General features: G+C 34.5%; 1 protein-coding gene across 1 annotated transcript in view; it reads left to right on the top strand.

Moving 5' to 3' along the window:
• SNTG1 (syntrophin gamma 1) overlaps window positions 1–27777 on the top strand; it is a 422721-nt gene that overhangs the window by 310162 nt on the left and 84782 nt on the right. The window contains exon 12 of the mRNA XM_049775722.1: window positions 23280–23318. Within this exon, the coding sequence (XP_049631679.1) occupies window positions 23280–23318 (39 nt within the window). The remainder of the gene's footprint in view (window positions 1–23279; window positions 23319–27777) is intronic.

Raw genomic sequence — 27777 nt, 5'->3', positions numbered from 1 at the left:
TTGGGTGAATAGTTTCTCCCACTCAGTGGGGGGCTCTTGTATCCTGGGCGCTATTTCTTTTGAGGTGCAGAAGCTTCTCAGTTTAATATATTCCCATTTGTTAATCTCTGCTTTCACTTGCTTGGAGAGTACAGTTTCCTCTTTACCACTCCTAGGAATATACCCTAGGAACACAAAAATACAATACAAAAACCCCTTCCTTACACCTATATTCATTGCAGCACTATTTACCATAGCAAGACTCTGGAAACAGCCAAGATACCCTTCAACAGATGAATGACTAAAGAAACTGTGGTACATATACACAATGGAATATTATGCAGCTGTCAGGAGAGATGAAGTCATGAAATTTTCCTATACATGGATGTACATGGAATCTATTATGCTGAGTGAAATAAGTCAGAGAGAGAGAAAGATGCAGAATGGCCTCACTCATCTATGGGTTTTAAGAAAAATGCAATAATAACTTTCATTCACAAAAGAGAAATGAGCTGGAAGTTTCAGCTCACCTCATGAAGCTCACCACAAACAGGGATGAGTTTAGTTAGAGAAATAACTAAGTTTTGAACTATCCTAATAATGAGAATGTACGAGGGAAATAGAAAGCCTGTCTAGAGTACAGGCGGGGATTTGGTTGGGAGGAGGGAGATTTGGGACATTGATGATGGGAATGTTGCACTGGTGATGGGTGGTGCTCTTTACATGACTGAAACCCAAACACAATCATGTATGTAATACATTTGTTTAAATAAAAAATATATGAGAATCTGATACCAACAATAGCTAAAGTGTGAACAAGTTTCACCGGGACCGTGGAGAATGACTCGGGTTGGACAGACTGGTATGCCTGGAACCCAGAGTCGGTCTTATGCCAATAAACTTCTGGGGTGAGGCCTTTTTGTAATCAGATCAAGGATTTTGTTCCATTTTCCCCATTTTTCTGGACCTATGCAAACAACAGCGATTGCCACTATCACACCTTTAATATATTTTTTACTCTTATCCTTTAAGGAAAACAATACAATTTACTGAACTTAAGAACAAATAACTGTAGTAGAATGCCTGCCTCGAATACAGGCAGGGGATGGAAGGTGGGGAGGAGTGTTATACTGGTGAAGGGGGGGGGTGATCTGTTTGTGACTGTAACCCAACTATGATCATGTTACTTAAAAAATACATTAAAAAAAAAGATGTGAGTCTTTTTCTTTCCCAAATTTAAATAATACTATAAAAGTATATAGAGGGAAGGAGAGATAGCACAGAGGTAGGGCATTTGCCTTGAACACAGCTGATTCAGGATGGGCGGTGGTTTGAATCCCAACATCTCATATGGTCCCAATCCTGCCAGGAGTAATTTCTGAGTGCAGAGCCAGGAGTAACTCATGTGGCTCAAAAACCAAAAAAAGAAAAAATGAAAAAGTATGGCAGACACATTTTATTTGATCCAGTTTTATTTATTTCTTTTTTTTTAAAAGCTTACCCATTTTATTTTACATATTAGCTAATAGATAGGAGAAAATGATATTTTAACATAGAGAGAGTACAGTCAGTAGGGTGCATGCCAATCTAGCTTCAATCCTGCAACATAAGACAATTTTCATGCACAGTCAGGAATGGTTTTTTTTTTTTAATTTTTTATTTGTAATTATGAGAACAAGGATGCAAAGAAAGAGGACAAGGTAAAGTTACAGTGGAAGGACAATACATAACATAATTCTCAGAAGTCCCCTTGCTGATATCCCAACTTTGAAATTTCATCCAAAGAACATTAAGATTGTAACACACTATAATATTTCTTAACAGCACACAAGGCAATCTAAAGCCATAAAACTTACATAACTCCTTAAACATTACAGGCATAGCATTTTTTTTACATTTCCATATTCATGCATATTAGCTTAAGTTGACCTCAAATCTAAACTGGGTTCTTTTTAAGGATTAGAGTCAAAGGAGCACAGCAAAAATGGTGTTAGAGTGGCAATTGTTGTTTGCATAGGCCCACCAAAATATGAGGGACATGGAAAGAAATAACCTTGGCCTAAATACAAAAAGACCCGACCCCTGAAGGTTCCTGGCACAAGACCAACTCTAGGCTCCAGGCAAGCTAGATCGTCCAATCCAAGACATTGTCTGTAGTGCCAACACACTTATATTTTTCACACAGTCTCTGTTGTTGGTATCAAGCTTCTGTATTTAAGATCCTGGAATCTGTATATCCAACATTGAAGTCAGGATGTGGAGCGTCCTCTGGTTTCACCTTACAATCAAAGGGCAGTGCAGGGAGCCCTGTCCTGTAAGCAAATCGTTGTTGTTGTTAAGTCTTCTCAGTGTTAATGGAAGTCTCTTTTGAGCAGGACGATGTCTGAGCAGTGTAGAGTCTTCCTTGGTAGAGGATTGCTTCCAGGTGATGCTATAGACCAGCCTGGATGTTTTGTGGATGGCTTCCCTGGTTCAGGGGAATGCCCTTTCTTCTGAGGTCTGTGCCAGGTCGTTATGTCAATGTTCAGGGTGTAAGGTCCCTTTGCACTATAAGATTAGTCTGTACCAATCTCTATTAGATAGGATCTTATTTATATGTATAGTATTTTCCCATTTTAATGTGCCTATGCAAAAAAGGAGCAATGCCACGTGGTGTTCTTGGCCCATAAGGGGGTGATAAGAACAATTATGGTTCAATCATAAGCATTAATCTGGGGGACTCTTTCTCTAAGATTCCTTGTTAAACAGCTCAAAAAGAGAAGAAGAAAAGCGGTTAGAATCGTCACTATATAAGACAACATTTAGTAAGAATTATAGCTGTCAGAGAAAAAAAACCAAAATATTCTAAAGAAATACGTGTCCATTTTATGTATCTTGAAACAGTTTGGGGTTGTTACACACAATGCACGGCTTTGGTCTGTGATAACGCTTGTACACTACTGATTAAAAAGAGTAATGTAGATTAGAGATGTTTGGGGGGGATAGAGAGTAAAGGAATAAAAAAGAGCTTTGTAGGGATGTGGGAAAGGGCACCAGTTTTATTTATTTCTTAATGAATAATGTTGCAATAGTGAAGATGTCTCAAACTAAGTCTATATTAATTCAATAATAAGATATTTTTCTTATATAAAACAAACTTTCTTAGTTAAGACAAAAAATTTTGATGGGGGAACACCACAACTATATACTACATAAGGACTGTGCAACGCAGAGACACTCCTACTTTCACATGACAACATTCACTTTAGCCCTTTGAGCTATATTTTCAGCCCATTATACTTTGAATTGTTTAGATTTTAATATGAATATTATAATTAATAATATATTCTTAGAATCTTTAGTAGCTTATAATAAAATATTACTAATTGTTTCTTTGGTTTTAACAAATGATTCAAGGTAATGGAGTAGAAAGTGCTAATTACAGTATAAGCTATACTGGGCTTTTATATATAGTAATTATTACCTTTGGAACATTTTTGTTCCAAAAAAATGCATTTAAAAAATTTAAATAAATAAAATAGTGAGGTTGAAGCAATAGTACAATGGGAAGTTTCCTTACTTTTCACATTGCTGTCATGAGGCCTTTCACATAGTTAATCATAAGTTCTAACTTTGGCACCCCATATCTTTCTCCCCAGCTTCTCCCCAGCGTCAGCAGAGATCCTTTAAATCCCTGAGTGCAGAATAAGGAATAATCCCTAAACACTGCTAAGTGTGATTTAATCTACCACAATATTAATAAATAAATTATAAAATGCTGACATGAATAGCATCTAATGATGAGAAAATTGGCCTGAGACTACAAGTATCAAATGTGGGAGCATGCCTAAGTAGAATACATTAAAGGTGGCCATTGATGGAGAATGTTGGACAATTTAGTTTGAGAGAGATGTGATAAGTGAATACATCACAATCATAATCATTAATAAAAGTGTTGGTGCAACCTAACATCCATAATAAAATAATTAAAAATTACTTACTCAAAGACATAATAATTCTTCATAAACAACAAAAGTATGTCTAATCCTAGTTGTAAAATGATTGAAAATGTAATTTAGTTCTTTCCATCTCAAATATCTCAAAACCTTTAATTTTCATAAAGGTTTTTCAATGTACTTTTATTTTTATTGTAGTATTCAGAGTTAAAGAAAATTTCCACAGAGGTAAGAGAGCAGGGTTATGTCCTAAAATTAAACATAGTGATTTCACATTCAAATCTGAGTTGTGAAAATTAAAAAAAAAAAAGACTGAGGGTGCACCAAGAGCAAGTATCTTTACAAGAATAAATGAGTACATGAAGTCACCACAATGAATCTCATTTAGTATAAAATTATTGAATAAATTGCTAATATTTAAACAGTTTGATATAAAATGAGTTTTCTTGTCGGAGTAGTATAGATAGCACATTTACAAAGAAGAAACATTCAAAGTATTTATGTACCACAAGTCTTCACTGAAAGTTACTGCGATTTTTACCACTACCAAAGTTCACTGTGCCCTCCACCACAATCTATATGTCTCCTTTATCTCAGTTCTTTTTCTGCTCTCTACCCCATTGGTTAGTAATCTCTGTTTTGCCTTAAAAGGCAAGAAATTGGGACCAGAGCGGTGGTGCAAGTGTAAGGTGGCTGTCTTACCCACACTGGCCTAGGACGGACAGCGGTTCGATCCCCTGGTGTCCCATATTTTAATTCAATACCTATTTTTAATATGCTTATTTAAACTTCCATTGTTTCCAAAGCAGGAAAGATTTCTGAGCGCATAGTAACCATGAGCATCACTGGGTGTGGCCCCCTTCCCAAAAAAGGCCAAGAAATTGTCTTTATTCAGTATGGTCTATGTCCTTGTTCTATTATTTTATAAATAATAAATAAGGGATATTATCTGATATTTGCTTTGCTATCTTTTGATTTCACATAATGTGCTGCCCCCTACTTCTAGTCAAGTTTTCATAAGTTTTTGAGATGTATATTTTAAGCTATCAATATTTAATTATCTAAATTTATCAAAACTCCTTTATCAATGTATCTGCTATTGGTTCTTGGGGTTAACATCGGTTATTGTACCTAACACTGCAATGAACAAGTCTTTTTGTATATTTTAAAAAATTAGAGAAAGAGAAAGAAGAAAAATGTCTTCCATAGAGTCAGGCATGGTGGAAGACAGGAGGGAAGCTGGGGACATTGGTGGCTGAAATGTACACTGGTAAAGAGTCAAGGTGGTGGTCATTGAATGACTGAAACTAAATCATGACAACTTTATAACTGCATTTCACAGTGATTAAATTAAAAATGTCATGACATGTTTTTTAAATTGCTCATTAAAACTTATTTAATACAGAGTTTATTTAATAAAGAGTTCCATAAATGTAATCAAGAAGTTATAGTCAAAAGGCAACCAAACATAATAAATAGAATTAGTTGAAAGTCTGCTCTGAAGCTCATCAAAACCTCTTTGTTTCAGGAAAATAAGAATGAAAACAAAGCACATATATCTTTCTAGGCTCAAGAATTTTAATAGAAATTGAAAGATTGGGCTGGAATTATAGTTTAGTGTATAGAGCACTGATCTTGTACAAGGTCATCTCTGGTTCAGTATCTGGCACCCAACATAGTCCTCTGGAATGATCCCATAGTACAGAGTCTGAAGTAAGCTGGCTCTAGAACTTCTGGGTGTGGCCAAAAGAAACCAAGTTATTTAAATTGTAGGTATATATCATATAAAAATTATGTGCAAATGTTAAAATACCACTCAAGACTTGTATAGAAACCTTTATTGTAAATCATACTAAAGTCTCTACTTAAACTTGTCAAATTGAAAATTATATCTAAAATTAGTTGCTTTGAGTGCTGCAATGGATACCAGTGTGCATACATCCTTTTGGATGAATATTTTCTGTCCTGAGGAGAGATACCAAAAAAATGCGTTGCTAAGTCATATGGCAGCTCAATTTTGAGTTTACTGAGAATCCTCCATACTGTTTAAATAGAGGTTGGTCCAGGCATTATTTCCACCAGCAGTGGATGAGAGTTCCTTTCTCACCACATCCTTACCAAAAGAAATTTTTTCTAGTATTTTTGATATGTGCCATCCCCACTGGTGTAAGATGATATCTCATTTCTGTCTTGATTTGGCTTTCCCTAACCATAAGTGATGATGACTGCTATTTATTGAGCCCTATTCATAGAGTACAATGGCTAAGACTTATAATCAATCTAGATGTCCAACCACAGATGAGTGGATCATGATGTGCTACATATATACAATGGAATACTACATATTTGTAAGGAATGATGCAATCATGCAATTTGAAGTTATATGGATGAAACTGGAAGGTATTATGTTAAATGAAGTAAGCCAGAAGATTAAGGATAAATACATAATAATATAACTAATATGTAGTATTTAGAATAACTGCATGAAGAAACACAATGGTCTAAATGGGAATTGTCCCCAATTCCCATATACTTGGCCCCAGAGGATAGTGAAGAAAAGAAAATAAACTGAGTGGAAGAGGATAAATACAAATATGAAAGGATGGGGGCCAGAGCCAAGTGGTCTCAGGTGCATTGGTAGTGTTAAAAAGAGACAGAATAAATATCCAAGCCAAAGGCAACAACAATGTAATCAAGAGAACCAAACTTTAACAATCTAAACTTAAAATGGGCCTGCTACACTGGCAAATTGGGGGCAAAGAGGGTGGTATGGGATGCATCTGGGGAACATTGGTGGTGGGAGGTCAACACTGGTGGAGGTATGTCTGAGACCCAACTATGAAGGTCTTTGTAAATCACAATGGTTCAATAGAATTTTTTAAGGAGCAGTTTTAATGCCATGAAGTCAAATGTTTAGGAATCTCATAGGAAAATAGCCCAACATAGAAAAACTCTAGTGTCTATAAAAACACTCTCTTAATATAAAACAAGGACAAATCAGAAGGAGAAAGATACAGTATGATTTATATTTGATGTGGGATATAAAGAAGCATTGTATAGGAACAATGAATGACCAAAATCAACAGAATCTAAAAGCTGGTATATAGAATGAAGTTTCTCATGGATGTGAGATGGGGTGGGTGGATCTCTTAAACCTGATTATCAGGGTGAGAGAGCGTTGGGTAGTCTCTAGAAAAATAATGTTGAGGGAAACAGATACTCTAGTATCTAGTGGCAGTGCTGTATTGGAATATTGCACATGTGGAACCCTATTATTAACAGTATTGAAAAAGTCTAAATCATGATAACTAAAACAAAGAAAATTCATTATCATTGGCAATGCCATAGTTTCATGTTGGTTTTTCACTTCTATCTTTTTTCCCACCATCAATAAATGAATAAAATCTGCATCATATAGCTGTAAATATTATTTCCTGTGTTTTAATAATGTAATTCTCATTGGTGTGAGATAGTATCTCATTGACATTATGGTTTTTATTTCTCTGATTACAAAGTACAGCAAATTATATTTGTTTTTATTTTTCACTGAGTTGTCCCTGATAAGGGGGAGTGTCTGTTAATTTCTACTACCAATCTTTGTTTGGGAGCCACATCAAGTAGTTCTCAGAAGTTACTCCTGGTTCTATGTTTAAAAATTACTAATTTATCCAAGCTCAGATATTGCTCTTGAGCTTCTCAGGGGCTGCATATGGTAACAAGGTTCACCAAGTTATATACAAGGCAAGAGAATTATTGATGCCCATTTTATTCTGGCCCACACTACCTATTTTTAATATGCTTATTTAAACTTCCATTGTTAAGCTTTATGAGTGTTTTATAAATCTTCAATTTATATGATATATGGTGTAAAAATATATTCTTTCATTTTTAGGACATTTTAAGAGTTTAGTCCTAGTTTCTTTTCTCATGTAACAAATTTAAATATGCTGGAGTTTATTAATTTGGTTGTTTTTTTTTTGTTTTTTTGTTTTTGTTTTTGCTAAATAATTGAAATCATCTCTTGGGTTTGTTCTATTTAATTAAATTTATTTATATGGCTTATGGAGCTGCACATTTTGCTCAGAGATTACTCCTGGCTCTGTGGTACTACTGGAGAGATTCAGGGGACCATATGTGGTTGTAGGGATTGCAACTGGATGATCCTTCTTCAAGGCAAGAATCTTACCAGATGTGCTGCTGCTTTAGCCTCCAAGTTTGGTATTATAACCTGGAGCATTCAAATATGGATACATTTAGCTTCTAAGTTATGGGGAGTTCTGCCTATATTTTACTCTGTACATATACCTGATAAATTCAAGTCTTATATCTTCCATTTCATTTTACTTTTTTGATTGGTGTTTTAAAGTGGTCAGAGTACATATTTTTGCATGTAGAACAGTTTTCTGAACACTTTGTTAAGGAGGCTTTCTTGGTCTGCTTCACATTTTTTGGCCTTTCTCAAAGATTATCTCATTATATATGTGTAGTTCAATCTCAGAATATTTAACTCTGTTCCATACATTTGCGGCTTTGTCTTTATTACAATGTCATGCTATTAATCACTATTGCTTTTAGTACAGTTTAAATTTGGGGAAAGTAATGTCTCCTGTGTTTTTCTCAAAAATTGCTTTGGCTCTTCAAGAGCAGGAAGTTATTTTTCCATAAGAATTTCAGGACTGCTTGATCTATTATTATTTGAAAAAAGGGTTATGGGTATCTGTATAGAGATTTCATTGAATTTGAGCAATACTTTGGGAGTATTGTCATTTTAAATATGTTAACACACCCAATTTATGAGCAGGGGATGTGTTTTCAGTTCCAGTGCTCTCTTTTATTTTTTGAAATAGTGTTTTTGTAGTTTTCTATACAAAATTATTCTTCTTTTAAGGTATTTGCTATTCTGATATTTATATTCTGAGAAAATACATATTCTGATATTTGATATTCTAGGAAAACATTGTGAATGTAATCTTTGTAACTTGCCACTTTACTATACAAATCTGTTTTTTCTAGGAGGGTTTTTTAATTAATTTCTGATTGAGTTCTCTCTCTTTCTTTTTCTTGCTTGTATTTTAGATTTGATTTATTTTTTCAAAGAACCAGTTAATGGTTTCACTGCTCTTTTGGGCTTATTTCTTAATCCAATTCACTACATTTTCCTCTAAGTTTTATAATTTTATCTCTCTCTCTCAACTTTGAGCTTCTTTTCATGGTCATTATCCAGTTTCTCAAGCTGTGCAGTCAAGTTTTTTTTTTTAATGTGGCCCATTTCTTCCTTTTTAATGTATGCTTTTAGAGCTATAAACTTTCTTCTTAACATTGCTTTTGCTATTTTTCCAAGATTCTGGTAAATCATGTACTCATTGGATTTCATAAAACTTTTGAATTTCTCTTTGATTTCCTCTTGACCTACTGAGCAATAGAGATTTGTTTAATTTTCAGGTTTTGTTCTATTTCTTCCTTTCTGTTCGTGATTAAGTTCTATTTTCAGAGCACCAGGATATGAAAAGGGACTTGATAAAATTTCTATCTCTTGATTTTATTCACGTTTTCTTTGTGGCCCAGCATGTGATCTATATCATAGAATGCCTCACATTCATTGTAGAATTATTTGTAATAGGATTTGTGGGTATAGACTACCCTATATATAGTCTATATATGTACTAGATATACTTTGTTTATATACTATATAATATATACTATTGCTTCCTTCAAAGCCATTATTTATTTGCTGAGTTTTATTTAATTTAAGTGTAAAATAACTGTGTTGGAGCCGGATAGATAACATGGAGGTAGGGCTTTTGCCTTGCATCCCATATGGTCCCCCGAGCCTGCGAGGAGTGGTTTCTGAGTGTAGAGCCAGTAGTAACCCCTGAGTGTTGCTGGGTGTGACCCAAAAAAAACCCCAAAAACACAAAAACCTGTGTTGAAGTCCCAATTACTATTATGTTGCTACCAATGGTCTCCTTTAAATATATTATAATTTGTTTTAAGTACTTTTGCTTCCTCTTTAGATACTTATAAGTTCATCTATATATTATCATTGTTAAGAATTTCCCCTTCCTTTCTAATTTTTGACTCTGTAGTCCATATCGACTTATATTAGCAACTAAAATTTTTTTCAGAATTATTTTCATGAAGGACTGTCTTTTGTCCTTTGACTTTATGTTTGTTCTGACTATCCAAATGTATTTCTTGCAGGCAGAGAAATACAGGGTTCAATTTTTAACCTATTTTGCAACTTCATCTCTTAATTGGTACATTTAGATCATTGGTATTGAGACCAATTATTGTCAAGGAGCATTGCGCCATCTATTTATAGAAGTTTACTGTGCTTGTGGGGTTGTTTTGCCTTAAAGTAGTCTCTTTAGTTCTTTTATGTTGGTTTTGAGTTTATGCACTATTGTTTATATCTGAAGTTTTGTATCATTATATTCTATCAAATCTGAATGAGAGTTTGGCTGGGTATATTTTCCTTGGTAAGTTTTTATTACCTTGACTTTTAAAACTTTTTTCTACATTGTTTTTGATATGAAGTGTCTCATTTATTTGATAGGTCTGCTGTAAATCATAGGATCCTTTGTATGAAATCCTTTCCTTAATGTTTTAGTATTTTACTTATTTTATTTAATTGTACTTATTTACTTATTTTATTTAATCTTTTAGTATTTTAGATACAATACTTTTAGTATTGTATCGCTATCATGTTTTACATGATTTTGCGTAGTATATGACATGTAGTCTTTTTGAGTATTTTATCAGGTACCCTTTGGGTTTTGTGTGTGTGTGTGTGTGTGTGTGTGTGTGTGTGTGTGTGGTTTTTGGGTCACACCTGGCAGTGCTCAGGGATTATTCCTGGCTCCATGCTCTGAAATTGCTCCTGGCAGGCATGGGGGACCATATGGGACGCCGGGATTCGAACTGATGACCTCCTGCATTAAAGGCAAATGCCTTAACTCCATGCTATCTCTCCGGCCCCATCAGGTACTCTTTGGGCTTCATGGGTTTGGATGCTCTGTAATAACAGTTCTTTAAAACATACATACATGAGCACACATATACACATGCATGTATACACATACTTAATATTTTAAATCATTTTATTGAAGTGTTGAGAATTACAATTAATAACACTCTTCATGCACCCACCATTCTAGCATTTTAGCACCACAACCATCAATGTAGAGCATTTTTACCTCCACCATATACCTGCCCCAAAGCTTAGTTTATTAGACAAAATTTCCAGTTCGTATGACTTGGACCATTTGTTGTTTTATTACTACAATTCTTTCTCTTACCACCCCACAATTATAGGGCATGTCTCTGTATATGTGTGTGTTTACTCTAAAAATATATTACATAAATAAATTATATTTATTGTGATGGGAGTCATATGTTTAACCCATAGAGATCTATGCATTAGAAAATAAATGCTTCCGATTTTAAAAGACTATTATTCTTCATTAAATTTGGTTATGAAAATAAAAAAATGTTTTGCCTGCAATAATAGAAATATTCCACTGAGATTTCAGGTAAATTGAAAATAATCTCAAAACAAAGTCACTTAAAATAGATTTACAAAGAATGAAATAAAGGGGCCAGAGTGGTGGTGCAAGTGGTAAGTTTGTGCATGGTAACCTAGTACAGACCGAAGTTTGATCCACTAGAGTCCCATCTAGTCCCCCAAGCCAGGGGCTTGAAAGAAAGAGGACTAGTAGATATATATAGGACACTCCATCCCAAAAAACCTGGATACACATTCTTCTCCAATGTACATGGGTCATTCTCCAGGATAGACTACATGCTGACACATAAAACATACCTTCATAAAATCAAGAGGATAGAAATCTTGCAGGTTTACCTTTGCTGACCACAAGGCTCTGAAATTAGATGTGAACTACAAAGCCACACAGAAGAAAAACTTTAACAATTGGCAATTAAACAGCTTGTTACTGAACAACTAGTGGGTCCGAGATGATCTCAAAGAGGAAATCAAAACTTTCCTGAAAACAAATGATAATAAAGACATAAACTATCAGAATTTATGGGCCACAGCAAAAGCGGTCCTGAGAGGAAAATTTATAGCTTTACAAGCACACATTAGGAAGGAAGAAGGGGCATACCTGAATAAATGACGCAGCTCATAAAATTAGAAAATGACCAACAAAAGGACCCCAAAATAGGAAGACAGAAGGAAATAACAAAGCTGAAAGCAGAAATCAATGAAGTGGAAAACCAAAAAACAATCTGAAAGATCAACGAAAGCAGAAGTTGGTTCTCTGAAAAAATAAACAAGATTGATAGACCATTGGCAAAACTCACAAAGAGAGAGAGAGAGAGAGAGAGAGAGAGAGAGAGAGAGAGAGAGAAACCTGATAACCCATATTAGAAATAAAAAGGGGGAGATCATGACAGATATCACAGAGACCAAATGGTAATCAGAGACTACTTTGAGAAACTTTATGCTTTTAAACATGAAAACCTAGAATAAATGGAAAAAATTCTTGGAAGCTTATAACCTTCCACAGTTAAATAAGGAGGATGTAGCATATTTACACACCTCCATCACTATTGAGGAAATTGAAACTGTAATCAAATATCTGCCCAAAAAGAAAAGCCCAGGCCCATATAGATTTACTAATGAACTCTTTCAAACCTTTCAAGAGGAGCTACTACCAATCCTAGCCAGACTGTTCCATGAAAGTGAAAAAACAGAAACACTCCCAAACAGCTTTTTATGAAGCCAACATCATCTTGATACCAAAACCAGACAGAGATGCTATGAAAACAGAAAATTACAGAATAATTTTCCTGATGAATGCAGATGCAAAGATCTTCAACAAAATCCTAGCAAATAGGATCCAATGCATCATCAAAAAGATCATACACCACGATCAAGTAGGTTTAATCCCAGGAATGCAAGGATTGTTTAACATTCGTAAATCTATCAACATCATACACAACATCAACAACAAGAAAAATAAAAATCACATGATCATATCAATAGACACAGAGAAAGCATTTAATAGGATCCAACACCCATTCTTGATAAAAACTCTCAGCAAGATGGGAATGAAAGAAACCTTTCTCAATCTAGTTAAAGCCATCTACCACAAGCCAATGGCAAATATTATCCTTAATGGAGAAAAACTAAAAGCCTTTCCTCTAAATTCTGGTACAAGACAAGGCTGTCCACTCTCACCGCTCCTCTTCTGGATGTGCTTGCTGTAGCTATTAGGCAAGAAAAAGATATCATGGGAATCCAGATAGAAATGGAAGAAGTCAAGATATCACTGTTTGCAGATGAGATGATACTCTACTTAGAAAACCCTAAAGACTCTACCAAAAAGCTTCTAAAAACAATAGACTCATATAGCAAAGTGGCAGGCTACAAAATTAACACGCAGAAATTAATGGCCTTTTTATACACCAATGATGATAGGGAAGAGATAAACATCAAGTAGGAAATCCCACTCACATTAGTGTCACACAAACTCAAATATCTTGGAGTCAACTTGACCAAAGACGTGAAGGACCTATACAAAGAAAATTATAAAGCCCTGCTCTAAGAAATAAGAGAGGACACATGAAAATGAAAACACATACCTTGCTCATGGATTGGCAGGATTAACATCATTAAATGGCAATACTCCCCAAAGCATTGTACAGATTTAATGCAATCCCTCTAAAGATACCCATGACATTTTTCAAAGAAGTGGATCAGGCACTTATGAAGTTCATCTGGAACAATAAACACCCTTGAATAGCTAAAGCACTCCTAGGGAAAAGGAAAATGGGAGGCATTACTTTCCCCCAACTTTAAACTTTACTACAAAGCAATAGTTATCAAAACAGCATAGTATTGGAATAAAGACAGACCCTCAGATCAGTGGAATAGGCTTGAGTTCTCAGACAATGTTCCCCAGACATACAATCACCTAATATTTGACAAAGGAGCAAGAAATCCTAAGTGGAGCAGGGAAAACCTCTTCAACAAGTGGTGCTGGCAGAACTGGTTAGCCACTTGCAAAACAGTTTACATAGACCCCCAGTTAACATCATGTACGAAGGTAAAATCCAAATGGATTAAAGACCTTGATATCAGACCTGATACCATAAGGTATATAGAACAACATGTCGGTAAAACACTCCATGACATTGAGACTAAAGGTATCTCCAAGGAGGAAACTGCACTTTCCAAACAAGTGAAAGCAGAGATCAACAGATGGGAATATATTAAGCTAAGAAACTTCTGCACCTCAAAAGAAATAGTGCCCAGGATGCTAGAGCCACCCACCATGTGGGAGAAACTATTTACCCAATACCCATCAGATAAGGGGCTAATATCCAAAATATACAGGGCACTGACAGAACTTTATAAGAAAAAATATCTAATCCCATCCAAAAATGGGGAGAAGAAATGAAGACACTTTGATAAAAATGAAAAACAAATGGCCAAAACGCACGTGAAAAAATACTCCTCATCACTAATCATCAGGGAGATGCATATCAGAACTACGATGAGATACCATCTCACACCACAGAGATTAGCACACATCACAAAGAATGAGAACAATCAGTGCTGGTGGGAATGTGGAGAGAAAGGAACTCTTATCCACTGCTGGTGGGAATGCCGTTTAGTTCAACCTCTATGAAAAACGTTATGGAGATTCCTCCAAAACCTGGAAATTGAGCTCCCATTTGACCCAACTAGTCCACTCCTAGGGATATTGTGAATAGTGCTGCAATAATTATAGGTGTGAGGAAAGGGTTTTTGTATTGTATTCTTGTGTTCCTAGGGTATATCCCTAGGAGTGGAATAGCTGGGTCGAATGGGAGCTCAATTTCCAGGTTTTGGAGGAATCTCCATATCAGTTTTTATAGAGGTTGGAGTAGACAGCATTCCCACCAGCAGTGGATAAGAGTTCATTTCTTTCCACATCCCAGCCAGCACTGATTGTTCTCGTTCTTTGACATTTTTTCTAACAGCTGCATAGTATTCCATTGTGTAAGTGTACCACAATTTCTTTTGCCACTCATTTGTTCTCAGGCACTTGGGTTGTTTTCGGGTTCTGAATATCGTAAGTAGTACTGCAACAAACATAGGAATGCAGAGAGCTCTTCTGCATGGTGTTTTTGGTTCCTGGGAAATATTCTTTTTTTTTTTTTTTTTGTGGTTTTTGGGTCACACCCGGCAGTGCTCAGGGGTTATTCCTGGCTCCGTGCTCAGAAATTGCTCCTGGCAGGCACGGGGGACCATATGGGACGCCGGGATTCGAACCGATGACCTTCTGCATGAAAGGCAAACGCCTTACCTCCATGCTATCTCTCCGGCCCCAATATTCTAAGAGTGGTATTGCTGGATCATATGAGCTCAATTTCTAGTTGCTGTTGGTGCTTTTTTTTTTAAGGAATGTCCATATTATTTTCCAAAAATATTTGTCTAATCAGCATTCTTATAAGCAGTGAATGAGAATCCATTTCTTCCTGCATATGCACCAGCACTGATTATTCTTGTTTTTGGTATTGATTGTGTGTGTGATATATGCCAGTCTCTCATTGTTGTTTTGATTTGCTTCTCCCTAGTGTGGGATATTTATTCTTTTACCTTTTGATCATCTATATTTCTTTGAGGAAATGCCTGTTCATTTCATTTTCCTATTTTTGAATGGAGTTAGGTATTCTTGCTGAGTTCTACCATTGCCTTGTATATCTTAAATATCAACCCCTTATCAGATGGGCACTGGGTGAATAGTATCTTCTATACAATGAGTAGTCTTTGTATCCTAATACTTTTCTTTTGAGAAAAAGCTTTTCAGATTAATATAGATCCATTTGCTTATCTTTGCTTTCACTTACTTGGACAGTGATGCTTCATTGAAGCTGCCTTTAGCTTCAGTGTCATACTGTTCTGCCTACATTTTATTCTATACATCTTATTGTTTCAGGTCTGTTATCAAGGTCTTTAATCCATTTTTATTTTCTTATTATGCCCAGTTATTAGTCATTTGTCTAGACATTTTCTTTCATGGAAGAGAATATCATCCCTTTATAAAACTTTGATATGTGGGGCTGAAGCAGTGGCACAAGTGCGCACTAACCTAGGACAGACCGTGGTTCAATCTCCCAGTATCCATATGGTTCCCCCAAGCCAGGGGAGATTTCTGAATGCATAGCCAGGAGTAACCCCTGAGCATCACTGGGTGTGCCCCCCCAAAATAAACTTTGATATGTGAACGTGTAACCAGTTTCCTCATGCTTTATTTCTATAAAAACAACAATAAACAAATGCATTTTATTTTGTATTTAATACATTGCATAGGTGATACACTAAGCATAAAAATCAAAAGAACATGTATATAAATTCTATAATATGTAACCAGTTTCTTTGTGCTTTATTTCTATAAAAACAACAATAAAATGCATGTTATTTTATATTTAATACATTGCATAGGTGATATAGTAAGCATAAAAATCAAGAGAACTTGTATATAAATTCTATTTACATATATAAAGATTAGAAAATAAGGTAAGAAACCATTTATCTTTACAGTGTATCAGCCCTATGTGACCAACTATCTTTTTAACATAGGCTTAAAAATTATGGACTCCAGACGAGTGATTATAGCATTTTTTTTAAAATTTTTTTGGAGATAGCAGCAGCCCTGCAGTTTTCAGGATTTATTCCTTGATTTGTGCTTAGGAAATTACTTACTCCTGGTGACCTCAGGGGAACATATCGAGTGTGGGGAATTGGGCATTGGTTTGTCCCCTGCAAGGAAAGTTTCCTCATTGTACTGTCTCAATTTTCTCCAGCATTTCTTAAAAATAAATATCAGAGCACCAGCCACCAGGGACTGCCCTGTGAGCCTTTTTCTGGCAATATCTGTCTTAAGGACAGTCAGTGGGACTCATGCCAACTGCTGTCAGTTTAAAATCCCTCAAGTCCCTCAGGTGACAGAACCTGAGAATCTATTTATACCTTTCTCTTGTTTGCTGAGGCATGTATGACCCTGTTGACTAGCAAGTGTCGACTAGCAAGGGTCAGCTTCCCTTCTCCTGGTGTGTTTGGGACCAAGTATGTTTCAAGCAGCTGATGACTGGAAAACAACGGGTCTGAGGCTGCTGACCAGAGACACTTTCTTTCCTTCAAATTGGCTTATCTAGGACAGGAGGAACTGGGAAGTGTGCAGGATGGCTCAAGAGTGAAGTTATACATGAACATTGGTGATTAGGCATGTTTGGGAGCAAAAACATTGGGTCATAAAAATAACCTTATTTCTCTCAACCAGAGCTCTCTGTAAGGAGAAAAGGGTTAACCCTGTAGTTAACCCCATAGTTGGCCTCTGGTTATGGGGTAATGATATTCTTCTTTGTGCTGTCCTTCCCAGTCTCTGGAGTGGTGTATCTGAGACTTCTGCATCAAGGAGAATTCCAGCAGTTCTACAACCCCCCACCTCCACAGTGGAAAAGTTGTTCTACAGGGGATTCTGTCTGTCAGGCAGTTCAGGAGCAGCATCACAGGGATAACAGGGAGAATACAGCTTCAGCAACCAGGAATTGCTTGATAATTTCGGTGTCAATCTGATTGCTGGACTTCTCCTACAAAACAATCCAATTATATGTGTGACACTACAGAGTTTTAATTCTGTGACAGAATAAACTATAGAGGCAGAAGAGATAGTTTAGCAATTAATACACTTTCCTTGCATGTGACATCACATGCAAGCTTCAGCTTTTCATATGGTCCCCTGAATCCACAAAAGTGATCCTTGAATTCAAAGCCAGGAGTGAGCTCAAAACAAAATAATACAAAACAAATAGAATACCTTTATAAAGATATGTCATCTTAGAGAGTTATTAGCCCTATACCTGCTCATTCTCCAAATATTGGCATTACATGGTAATTGAAATAGCAAAATAGAGACATATCAGGATTTACATGTTAATCAGGTTAACAAATCAGTTCAGTACTGAGACAATGAGATAAGTACTCAGACAAGCAGGGCTCTGAAGCTCTACTGTCACCACATACAAAACTACAAGAATAAGGGTGAAGCGGTTGGAGAGACAGCACAGATATATGTGGTAAGGCATTTGCTTTGCAACCGGCCGACCCAGGACAGACCTGGGTTCGATTCCTGGCATCTCATATGGTCCCCCGAACCTGCCACAGGCTATTTCTGAGCACAGACTAGAAGGTAACCCCTGAGCACCACAGGGTGTGGTCCATAAACCAAAGGAAAAAAAAGAATAAGGGTGAAACAAATAAATTCAGGCATGGACAGAAGTCAAGATAAGTCTTTGAATTTATCAAAATTCTCCAGTCTGGATGAGTAGGACCTCAAATTAATTCATAATGGTAATGCAAACTAAACAATCACAGGATGATAAAATAAGCCAATTAAAAGAATAATAATTGATTTAAAGTTTTAAAGAATTTATATAAATGCTATTGAAGTAGCTGAAAATTATAGTGGCAAGTCACAACAAAAGAATTCTGATTGAGAAGTGAGCCTTATCAGTAAACTTGCAAAATACAAATCAGAAAGATAATGAAGTAGCAAAAGAAATGATTAGCATGTAAAATACCTAATAGATAGCATTTTATGGTATAAACTTCAAACTATAGTTATACAAGAAAAAGAAAAAGATGAAAAAAATAAGTTCCCCAGTCTCTTAAGAAAGGTTTCTACACAGATTTAAGAGACCAAAAACTATGACAGAAAACTCAACAGAATAGCAAATGTTTGTACGATCCTAGAAGTCATCAAGCATCACTCTTTGGTGGTCTCAAGTGCAGAAAAACTCTAGCATCCCCAAGTCCTTTGATTAATAATACCAAGGAGGGCCCCTTAACTTCGGTGCACTGACTTTGAGGTCTTAAAAATAAAGCCGGGAAGGAACAATAGCACAGTGGGTAGGGCATTTGCGTTGCATGCAGCTAACCTGGATTTGATCCCTGGCATCCCATATAGACCCCCGAGCCTGCCTGCAGTGATTTCTGAGTGTAGAGCTAGTAGAAAGCCCCTAACACAGCAAAATGTGTGACCTTCAATCCCCCATAATTCATTTTTCAAATCACTTTAATTTCTAAAATTCTCTTAATTTTATGTATGTAATTTGATATCACCAATTATATCTAGACATTTACATAGTAGTATCCCTTGTTCATAACTTTGATGCATTAACATTGTCAACATGACTCAATATGTAGATAGCTTTCCTACCGAGAACTTGATACAGATTGTCATTTATATATATATATATAAAACCGGATTTTTATAATTATTTTATTTAAGCACTGTTGGTTAAAAAAGTATCCATGTTGAGTTTTAGTCCTACAATATACACCACACTTCACCAGTGCATTCTTCCACCACCAATATCCCCAGTTTCCCTCCTCTCACCCTCACTAATGCATCAACTTGCAGACATTTTATTTCTATCTCTCTTTCCCTCTATAAATCTACCTTTCATTCTCTCTCTTCCTTGTTTTCCCTTTCTGACATTGTGGTTTGCACTATTTGTTAAAAGTAGAGTATGTAATTTTCATAATAATTATCTGCTTTCAGCCCCCCATTTTTGTCAGAGTGATCAGTTCCAACTATCATTGACATAGTTTTCCCTTCTCTACCCTAACTGCAGTGATCCATTATTTGTAGCAAGTTTCCTACAGTAAAATGTTCCTCCTGGCCCTTGTATCTATACTTTCTGTATACTTTCTATATTTAAAAATGATGAGATTATTATGTCTCTCCCTCTCACTCTGACTCATTTCACTCAGCATAATAATCTCCATATATATCTAATTATAAGCAAATTTCATGACTTCAATATTCCTAACACCTGCACAATATTCCATAGTGTAGATAAACCACAGTGTCTTTAGCCATTTATCTATGGTATTATTGAAAACTTTGGTTGCTTCCAGATTCTGACTATTTTAAACAGTGCTACAATGAACATAAAAATTCAGAAGTCTTTTCTGCCTGGTATTTTGGAATTGATAGGGTATATACCAAAGAGTAGTATTGCTGGATCATTTAAAAGTTCAGTTTCTAGGGGTTTTTTTTAGAAATATTCATATTTTTTTAGAAATATTCATATTGTTTTCCGAAAAAGCTAGACCAGTCTACATACCCGCCAGCAGTGAATGAGGGTCTCTTTCTCCTTTCATCTGTGTCAGCACTGATTGTTCTTGTTTATTTTTATGATGTGTACTAGTATCTGTGATGAGAGATGATACCTCATTAATGTTTTGAATTGCATCTCCCTGATGATTACTTATGTGGACCATTTTTATGTGTCTTTTGGCCATCTGTCTTTCTTCTTTAGGGAAATACCTATTCATCTTTTCTCTCCATTTTTGGATGATGTTAGGTGTTTTTTCTTGCTAAGTTCTATAAGTGTCTTGTATATCTCAAATATTAACCCTTTATCTTATGGGTATTAAGTAAATAATTTCTCCCTTTCCATAGGTAGCTTTTCTATCCTAGTCACTGTTTCCTTTGAGTTGCAGAAGCTTCTTGGATTAATGTAGTCCTATGTTTATCTTTGCTTGCATTTTTTTTTGCCCGAGGTGTTTCATCCTTGAAAATCCTTCAATATCATGAGATGTTCTGCCTACTGTTAATTCAATGTATCTTACATTCTTAACTTTGATATTTAAGTATTTAATATATTTTTATTTGACTTTGTACATGTCATTAAAGAGAAGTATGAATTTATTTTTGCATTTAGTTCATTAGTTTTCCCTCATCACTTGATGAAGAGTCTTTCCTTGCTCCATTTTGCATTTCTTACTCCTTTATCAAAGATTAACTAATATTAAGCTTGTGAATCCATTTCCAAATATTCAAGTCTATTCCATTGATATGAAAGTCTGACTTATTTCAGCACTATGTTCTTGTAATGACTACTGCTTTATAGTACACTTTAAATTTGGTGAAAGTTATTCCTATTTCTTCTTTTTCCCCAAGGATTGCTTTAGCTATCCATAGACATTTAATATTCCATATGTATTTCAGGAGTTTCTGGTCCACTTCTTTGGAAAATGTCACGTGTATTCTCATAAGGGTTGCATTAAATCTATATATGCTTTTGGAAATTCTCACCATTTTAATTATGTTAATCCTCCCAATCCATGAGCAGGTTATGTGTTTCCATTTCCTCTTTTATTTCTTGAAGCAGTGTTTTGTAGCTTTCTTTGTATAGGTCTGAAATCTCTTTCCAGTTGACTCTGAGGTACTTGTTTTCCAAATTGGATTACTTTTCTAGTGTATCTTCTCTTTTATTATTTGTATATTGAAAAACCATAAAATTATTGTGTATTAATTTTGTAGTCTGCCACTTTATTAGACATGTCTAGTGTTTCTGGTAGCATTTTTGTAAAATCTTTAGGATTTTCTAAATCTGTATTCTGTCTTCTGCAAGCAGTGAGAGCTTGACTTATTCCTTTGATATTTGGATGCCCTTGATATTTTTCTTGCTTAATTGTTCCAGTTCTGTCTTGAATAGAAGTGGCAAGGGGGGGCACCCTTGTCTTGTGTTACATCTTAGAAGAAATCATTTTAGTTGTTTACTATTTATATAATGTGTGCCATGGTTTTGTGTTAAATTGCATTGAATAGATTGAGGAAGCTTCTTTCAATTCTGTCTTGCTGCGATTTCATTATGAATGATGATTATCCCTTTCAAATATTTTTTCCATATCTATTGGTGTGATCATCTGATATTTACTTTTCCTTTTGTTGATATGGTGGATTAAATAATTGATTTGATATGTTAATGCATTATTTATCTCTGGAATAAGTCCTACTGGACATGATGCATCACCTTCTTGATGAGCTGTTGGATAATATTTGCTAGCATTTTGTTGAGCATATTTGATTCTGTGTTCACAAAGAATATCAACCTGTATTATCTTTTTTGTGATGTATTTGACTGCTATTGGTATCAGAGTAATCTTAGCTTCATATAAACTGCTTGGGAGTCTTTATGTTTCTTGAAATTCCTATAAGATTCCAGATAGTATTGAAATTAGGTCCTCTTCAACAGTTTGAAAACATTCACTAGTTAATCTATCTAGGTCTTGGTTTTGTTTTGAGAAAGTTGATTGCAATTGCAATTTCCTAGGTAATGATGTATTTATTCAGATATTCCAGATCATCTTGATTCACCTTTATGATATATAGGAGTCCAAGAATTTATCCTTTATTTCTAGGTTCTCTTGGTTTGTGGCATGAAGATTCTCAAAGGAATCTTTGATTACTCTTTGAATTTCTGTATATTTGTAGTGATATACCATCTTTCATATATTATATGATTTAAGTTTCTTTCCCTCTTTTTTGTGAGTCTTGCTAATAATTTATCAATCTTGCTTTTTAAAAAAAAAATTTTGGTTATTTTTTGGGCCACATCCCATGACGCTCAAGGGCTACTCCTGGCGATGCATTCAGAAATCGCTCCTGACTTGAGGGACTATATGGAATCAAATGGGGGATCAAACTGCAGTTTCTCCTAGGCTAGCGTGGGCAAGACAGATGCTTGCGCCACTGCTCCGGGCCCAATCTTGCTTATTTTTAAAAGAACCAACTCTTGCATTCATTAATCTTTTAGATTGTTTTTGGGTGTCTGGTCATTAATTTCTGCTCTTAGTTTATTATTTCCTTCCTCCTGCCTACTTTAAGGGGTAATATCAACTGGTATACCTGTATTAGAAATAGTATACATACCTCTTTAAAAGAAAAACCCTAAGAATTGAGCTTCCGAATGACCTATTAGTTCTATTTCCATACATTTATCCCAAGGTCCAAAAACTAATCAGTAAAATCATTTGTACTTTAGTGTTCATGAAACATTATTCACCTTAGCAAAAATTTGGCAAACTCCCCAATGTCTAAAACAGATGGCTAGAAAAATAAATCTATGAATAGATTTATCCACCAGGATAAAGTCTGAGTGCAGATCCAGAAGTAATTCCTGAGCATCCTGGGGTGTGGCTCAAAAACAAGCACAAAACAAAACAAAACAAATAACAACAAAAACTATGGGAAAGATTAAACTACTTTTCAAGATTAAAAAAATTTGATTTTCATGTTTATTACATATTGCTTCAGATATTCAAGACCTTTTCTAGAGGTACTAGAAAATTTTAATTAAAATACATATTAAATTTTGGATAGATTTAATGAAATACATAAAAATTAATTTTATTTATAGCTATTTTATTTACCAGGATTTTACTGTCAATATAAATATAGCATATATTTATCAAATAATATAGATTTATATGATACTAGTATTATCATGTATTATCTTATTTTCACTTAAATTCTGACTAATATTTATTTATCATTCCAGATTAAAAAAATCAACAGAAACTTTCCAGTAAACCAACAGGTAAGATGAGAAACACTTAGAAATATATACCTTTTTTTTATTTCACCTATAAGATAATCTCTTTGACTTTTTTCTTGATTTACCTTTTTTATTCATTTTATAATTTTCTTTTTATTATTTACTTTGTTTGGGGAACCACATATGGCAGTACAGGGTTTATTCTTGTCTCTCCTCTTGTCTCACTCTTGTGTTGTCTCACTCCTCTTGATGCTGGGAAACAATATCTAGTAGCAGGAATCCAAATTACCCACTGTAATTTCTCTCTGAACAAAATATGTTTTTTATTTTATTTTTCTGTTTGAGCCGCATACAGAAATGCTCAAAATATTCAGGGTTAGTTGTGGCTTTGCACTAGGAATTATTCCTGGGGTTCTGGGAATAAAACATTGGTCAAATACACACAAGGCAAAGCTCTCTACTCACTGCACAGCAATAGCTCTGCCCCAGAAATGTGTTAAGTTTGAAAATTTGGTTGATGAAAATAAAATTTATATTCTATTAACCTACACTAATAAAAGTTTTAGTAAGAACAGCTTTAGAGATCGTGGCTTGTGTACATTTCTTTAAACATTGTCTTTTCAGCACTAAGCATCTCCTGTCTCCTATTTTTAGGACCTCAGGCCTGAACCAAGGTAATTAATTAGACACAGGAGTTGAAGAAATGTACATGTACATTCTGAAGAAATCTTTTAGTTTCAGCTGAGGCTTTAGTTATATGTAAAGAATTTTTTAAAATAAATCTTTATTTAAGCACCATGATTACAAGCTTGTTTGTAGTTGGGTTTAGTCATTAAAACAATACCCCCCCCCTTCACCAGTGCAACATTCCCACCACCTCAGCCTCTAACTCCTTACGTTTGTGATCATTCATAGGAAATTCACTTTGGTCATCCAATACCATCCCAGCTGTTACTCTTGCCAAAAGCATACTTAATTAGATTAATATAGTTTAACTATTTCACAAGAAAATTTTTATTAAATATAAATGATTCAAATAATAAAGCATCATCTATGAGCAAGAATTTAGAATGAGAATCTCTAATAATATTTTGTGGAAAGAAATGAAAAATAATACAGGGGGAGAAATGATGACTAAGAGTTTCTATGTATATTTGTGAAGTTTTGCCATTTTTTTTGTTTGAATTCTAAGGTGACTTTCAAGTATTGTTCATGGGTTCTAGGGATCACTTTTATAATGACACAGAGAACCAGACTAGATGATTGAATGTTTATATCCAACGTTGAGATGCTGTGCAGGACAAGTGCTGCTAGGGCCCAGCAGGGATCCACCCTGTGGTGCTAGGTTGAGTGCATTGGAAAGAAGTGGGATATGCTGTACTCAGGATTAAAAATTTAAGCTATCTCCCTTGATCTTATATGGGTCTTTGGAGTAGAATCAATGTAAGTCATGATAAATAAAAACAAATCTATACTAATAAAGAATATAAAATAACCAATTCAGTCACATTAAAATGATTCAATCACTTGGTGCTGGTGCAGATGGTACACATAAAATGAAAGCTAAAAATAAGGTAAACCACAATTTTAACAAAAGCTTTAAATGATACCAAGATATTACTTGCATGTTGGTATAAAAATTAGTAGAAGAACAAGAATTTAGTAAATGTGATTGCATTTGAGAAATATTGTAACTTGATTTTCTCATTGTGAGAATTTTTTCCAAAGCCCTTCTGCTTTTTCTGTGCTTTACCCTTGTGAAACTTTAAATTCTGACTTTCATTTGCTTTATTGAAGTCCTCTAATTTATTGCCTTAAGAGTACCTTATTTTTTGTTATTTTAAAAACGTATATGTATTCAAGTCTTTTGAATTAGATATCTGGGAAAAATATGCCCCTTCAAACATGCATTTCTAGTATAATCTGTTTTGTTGAATATTCTTAATGATTGATATATATTTATATAGATTTATATTAAGTATATACCATAATATGGAATTCTATTTTACATACACAATATATTTATAAAAGTATAGTGTATATTGCATCTAATTTTTGGACAAGTTTTTCTTATTTTCTAATGCTTTTGGAAGTGTTATAAAATTTACTTAAGTTTACCATTTTTATTTTATGCAGACTTATATAAAGATGTCTATGGATTTATATTTTATTTAGAAATATCTTGAGGGTCTTGAGAGATAGTGCAGTGGGTAAGGTGCTTGTCTTTCATGGTCACTTTTGATCCAGGTTAGATCCACAGATAGCCACTATGCCTTCTCTCTGCTGCTTTCCCTGACTCTGCTAAGAACAATGCATGCAGCAAACAACCATACAAGAGAAGATCTTGGGGCTGGATAAATAGTACAAGGGGTAAGATATTTGCCTTGCACAAGTCCAACCAGGTTCAGTCCCTGGCATCCTATTTATTTGCCTGAGTACTTCCAGGAGTAATGCCTGAGTTCAGAGCCAGGTGTAACCTCTGAACATTGTCAGGTGTGGCCCCAAAACAAAAATAACAAAAATAATCTTGCCATTTTAGAATTAATATTTTAAATCCATTGTACATTTCAAGGAACTGGATATTGGATGTTGGCAATTTATACAATTACAATTTATACAATTATATCAATTTATACAATCAATCTTAGTTATTTCTTATTGCATTATCACATATTAAGTTATTTGTATTCACTTCCCTACCTTAGTCAAAATTCAACTTACACATTTTGTTGTGTTGAACCACTTTAAGTGTTCATGGCTTACATCTGCCTATCTTCTTTAAGACCATTGAATGTTGTAATAAATAGGCAAATAATGACTGCAATTTCTCATGTGTTGAGGGAGACTAAAAAATAATTGAATACTTTAAACAGTTGCTATAGACATAGTGAGATACCACTTGACAATTAGAAAAATTTATTCTTGCCTTCTGCAACATTATTTTATTTAGGCTTCAATATTTACAAAGTAGTTGACAACTGAGATTCAGGTTTAATGTCTTAACTCTAATCCCACCACCAGTGTATGCATTCTTCCACCCAAACTTCCTTTAAGTTCCTAATATACCTTGTAGACAAACACATTTTAAGTTTAATTGTAGCCTGTGTACCATGATTATAGTAGTGTAGTCATTTGTGATTTTATATCAATAGAGACATTGTCTTTTGAACCTGAGAAAAAATCCAAGGTTCCTTACCTTTATACTTATGTTAGCTCCAAATCAGTTTTCCTTGATTTCCCCAAATATCTTTAACTAGTGAATTTGTTTCTTTGATCAGGTTTTTCTTTGATGCCTTTTATCTTCTTTTCATAGTATCTTATAATCTAGAAAAATGTGAGGACATTCAGTATTTGCCCTTCTGATTAGTTGACTTCATATCACACTGCTATGAAAGTTGAAGTCAAACATGAAAATATAGGGGGGAAAGATTTTTTTAGCATTTGAAAAATGAGCAAAATGCAACTGAATAACTATGATATAAACAAATAAATAACAAATGAGAATAAACAAACAAACTATAAGAACCTCTGGAAAATAACAAAATCAATATAAAGGAGTCTAGTATGTATGAAGGCAGTACAAGCTTTCATCACAAACACACACACACACACACACAAAAAAAAAATCAATAACATAAACACAATGAGTCCCAAAATTAGTATGATGGAGGAAAAAGTAAATACTAGAGCATAAATAAGTGATAGAGATATTATATTAAAGAAACATTACAAATAGTCAATGAACCAGAAACTTATTTTTTGAAAGATTATACAGGATATATTAGCCTTTATTTTGACATTCTGAAAAAAGAACTTAAAAAAGTCTAATAAATCAGATCACAGATAACAAGTGAGAAATAACAACATATGCTTCAGATATCAAAAATAGCATGACATTAATTACAAACTGCTCTAGATAGTATCAAAGTAGAGAACCAAAAAGATATGGATAAAATATTTTTAAATTATTTTGTAATCATTACTACAATGTGAGTGAAATAAACCAGAAAAGATCAAATGTCAAATTATCTCACTATATAAACACAGTATAGAAAATAAGCAAGGGAATCAACTGTGCCATTTAAAACAGACTACTGAAATTATGACAAGGAACTAAATGTATCTAGGAGCTGAAGGAGATTAGGGATGAATAGGAAGTGTTAGATAAAGAGTAGTGAAATAATATTGACATGTTGCATTTTGTGATGAGCATGGTATGATATTATTGTATCCCATAAACATATAAGTAATTAACACTTATAAAATTTGTTTCTTATTTAGAATTTTATTTTTTTCTTTTCTTTATTATAATTATTATTATTTTAATATATTTATTTAAGCACCATGATGACAAACATGTTTGTAATTGGGTGTTAGTTATAAAAAAGAACCCCCCCACTAGTGCAATCTTCCCATCACCAATGCTCCCCATTTCTTTCCTTCCCAACCCCTTGCCTGAATTTCAAATAGGCATTCTATATTTCTTACTCACTACCATTCT

Source organism: Suncus etruscus, chromosome 6 (assembly GCF_024139225.1).
Source record: "Suncus etruscus isolate mSunEtr1 chromosome 6, mSunEtr1.pri.cur, whole genome shotgun sequence".
NCBI lineage: Eukaryota > Metazoa > Chordata > Mammalia > Eulipotyphla > Soricidae > Suncus > Suncus etruscus.
The sequence above is the reverse complement of the archived record's forward strand: the minus strand, read 5'-3'. Positions and strand labels throughout refer to the sequence as shown.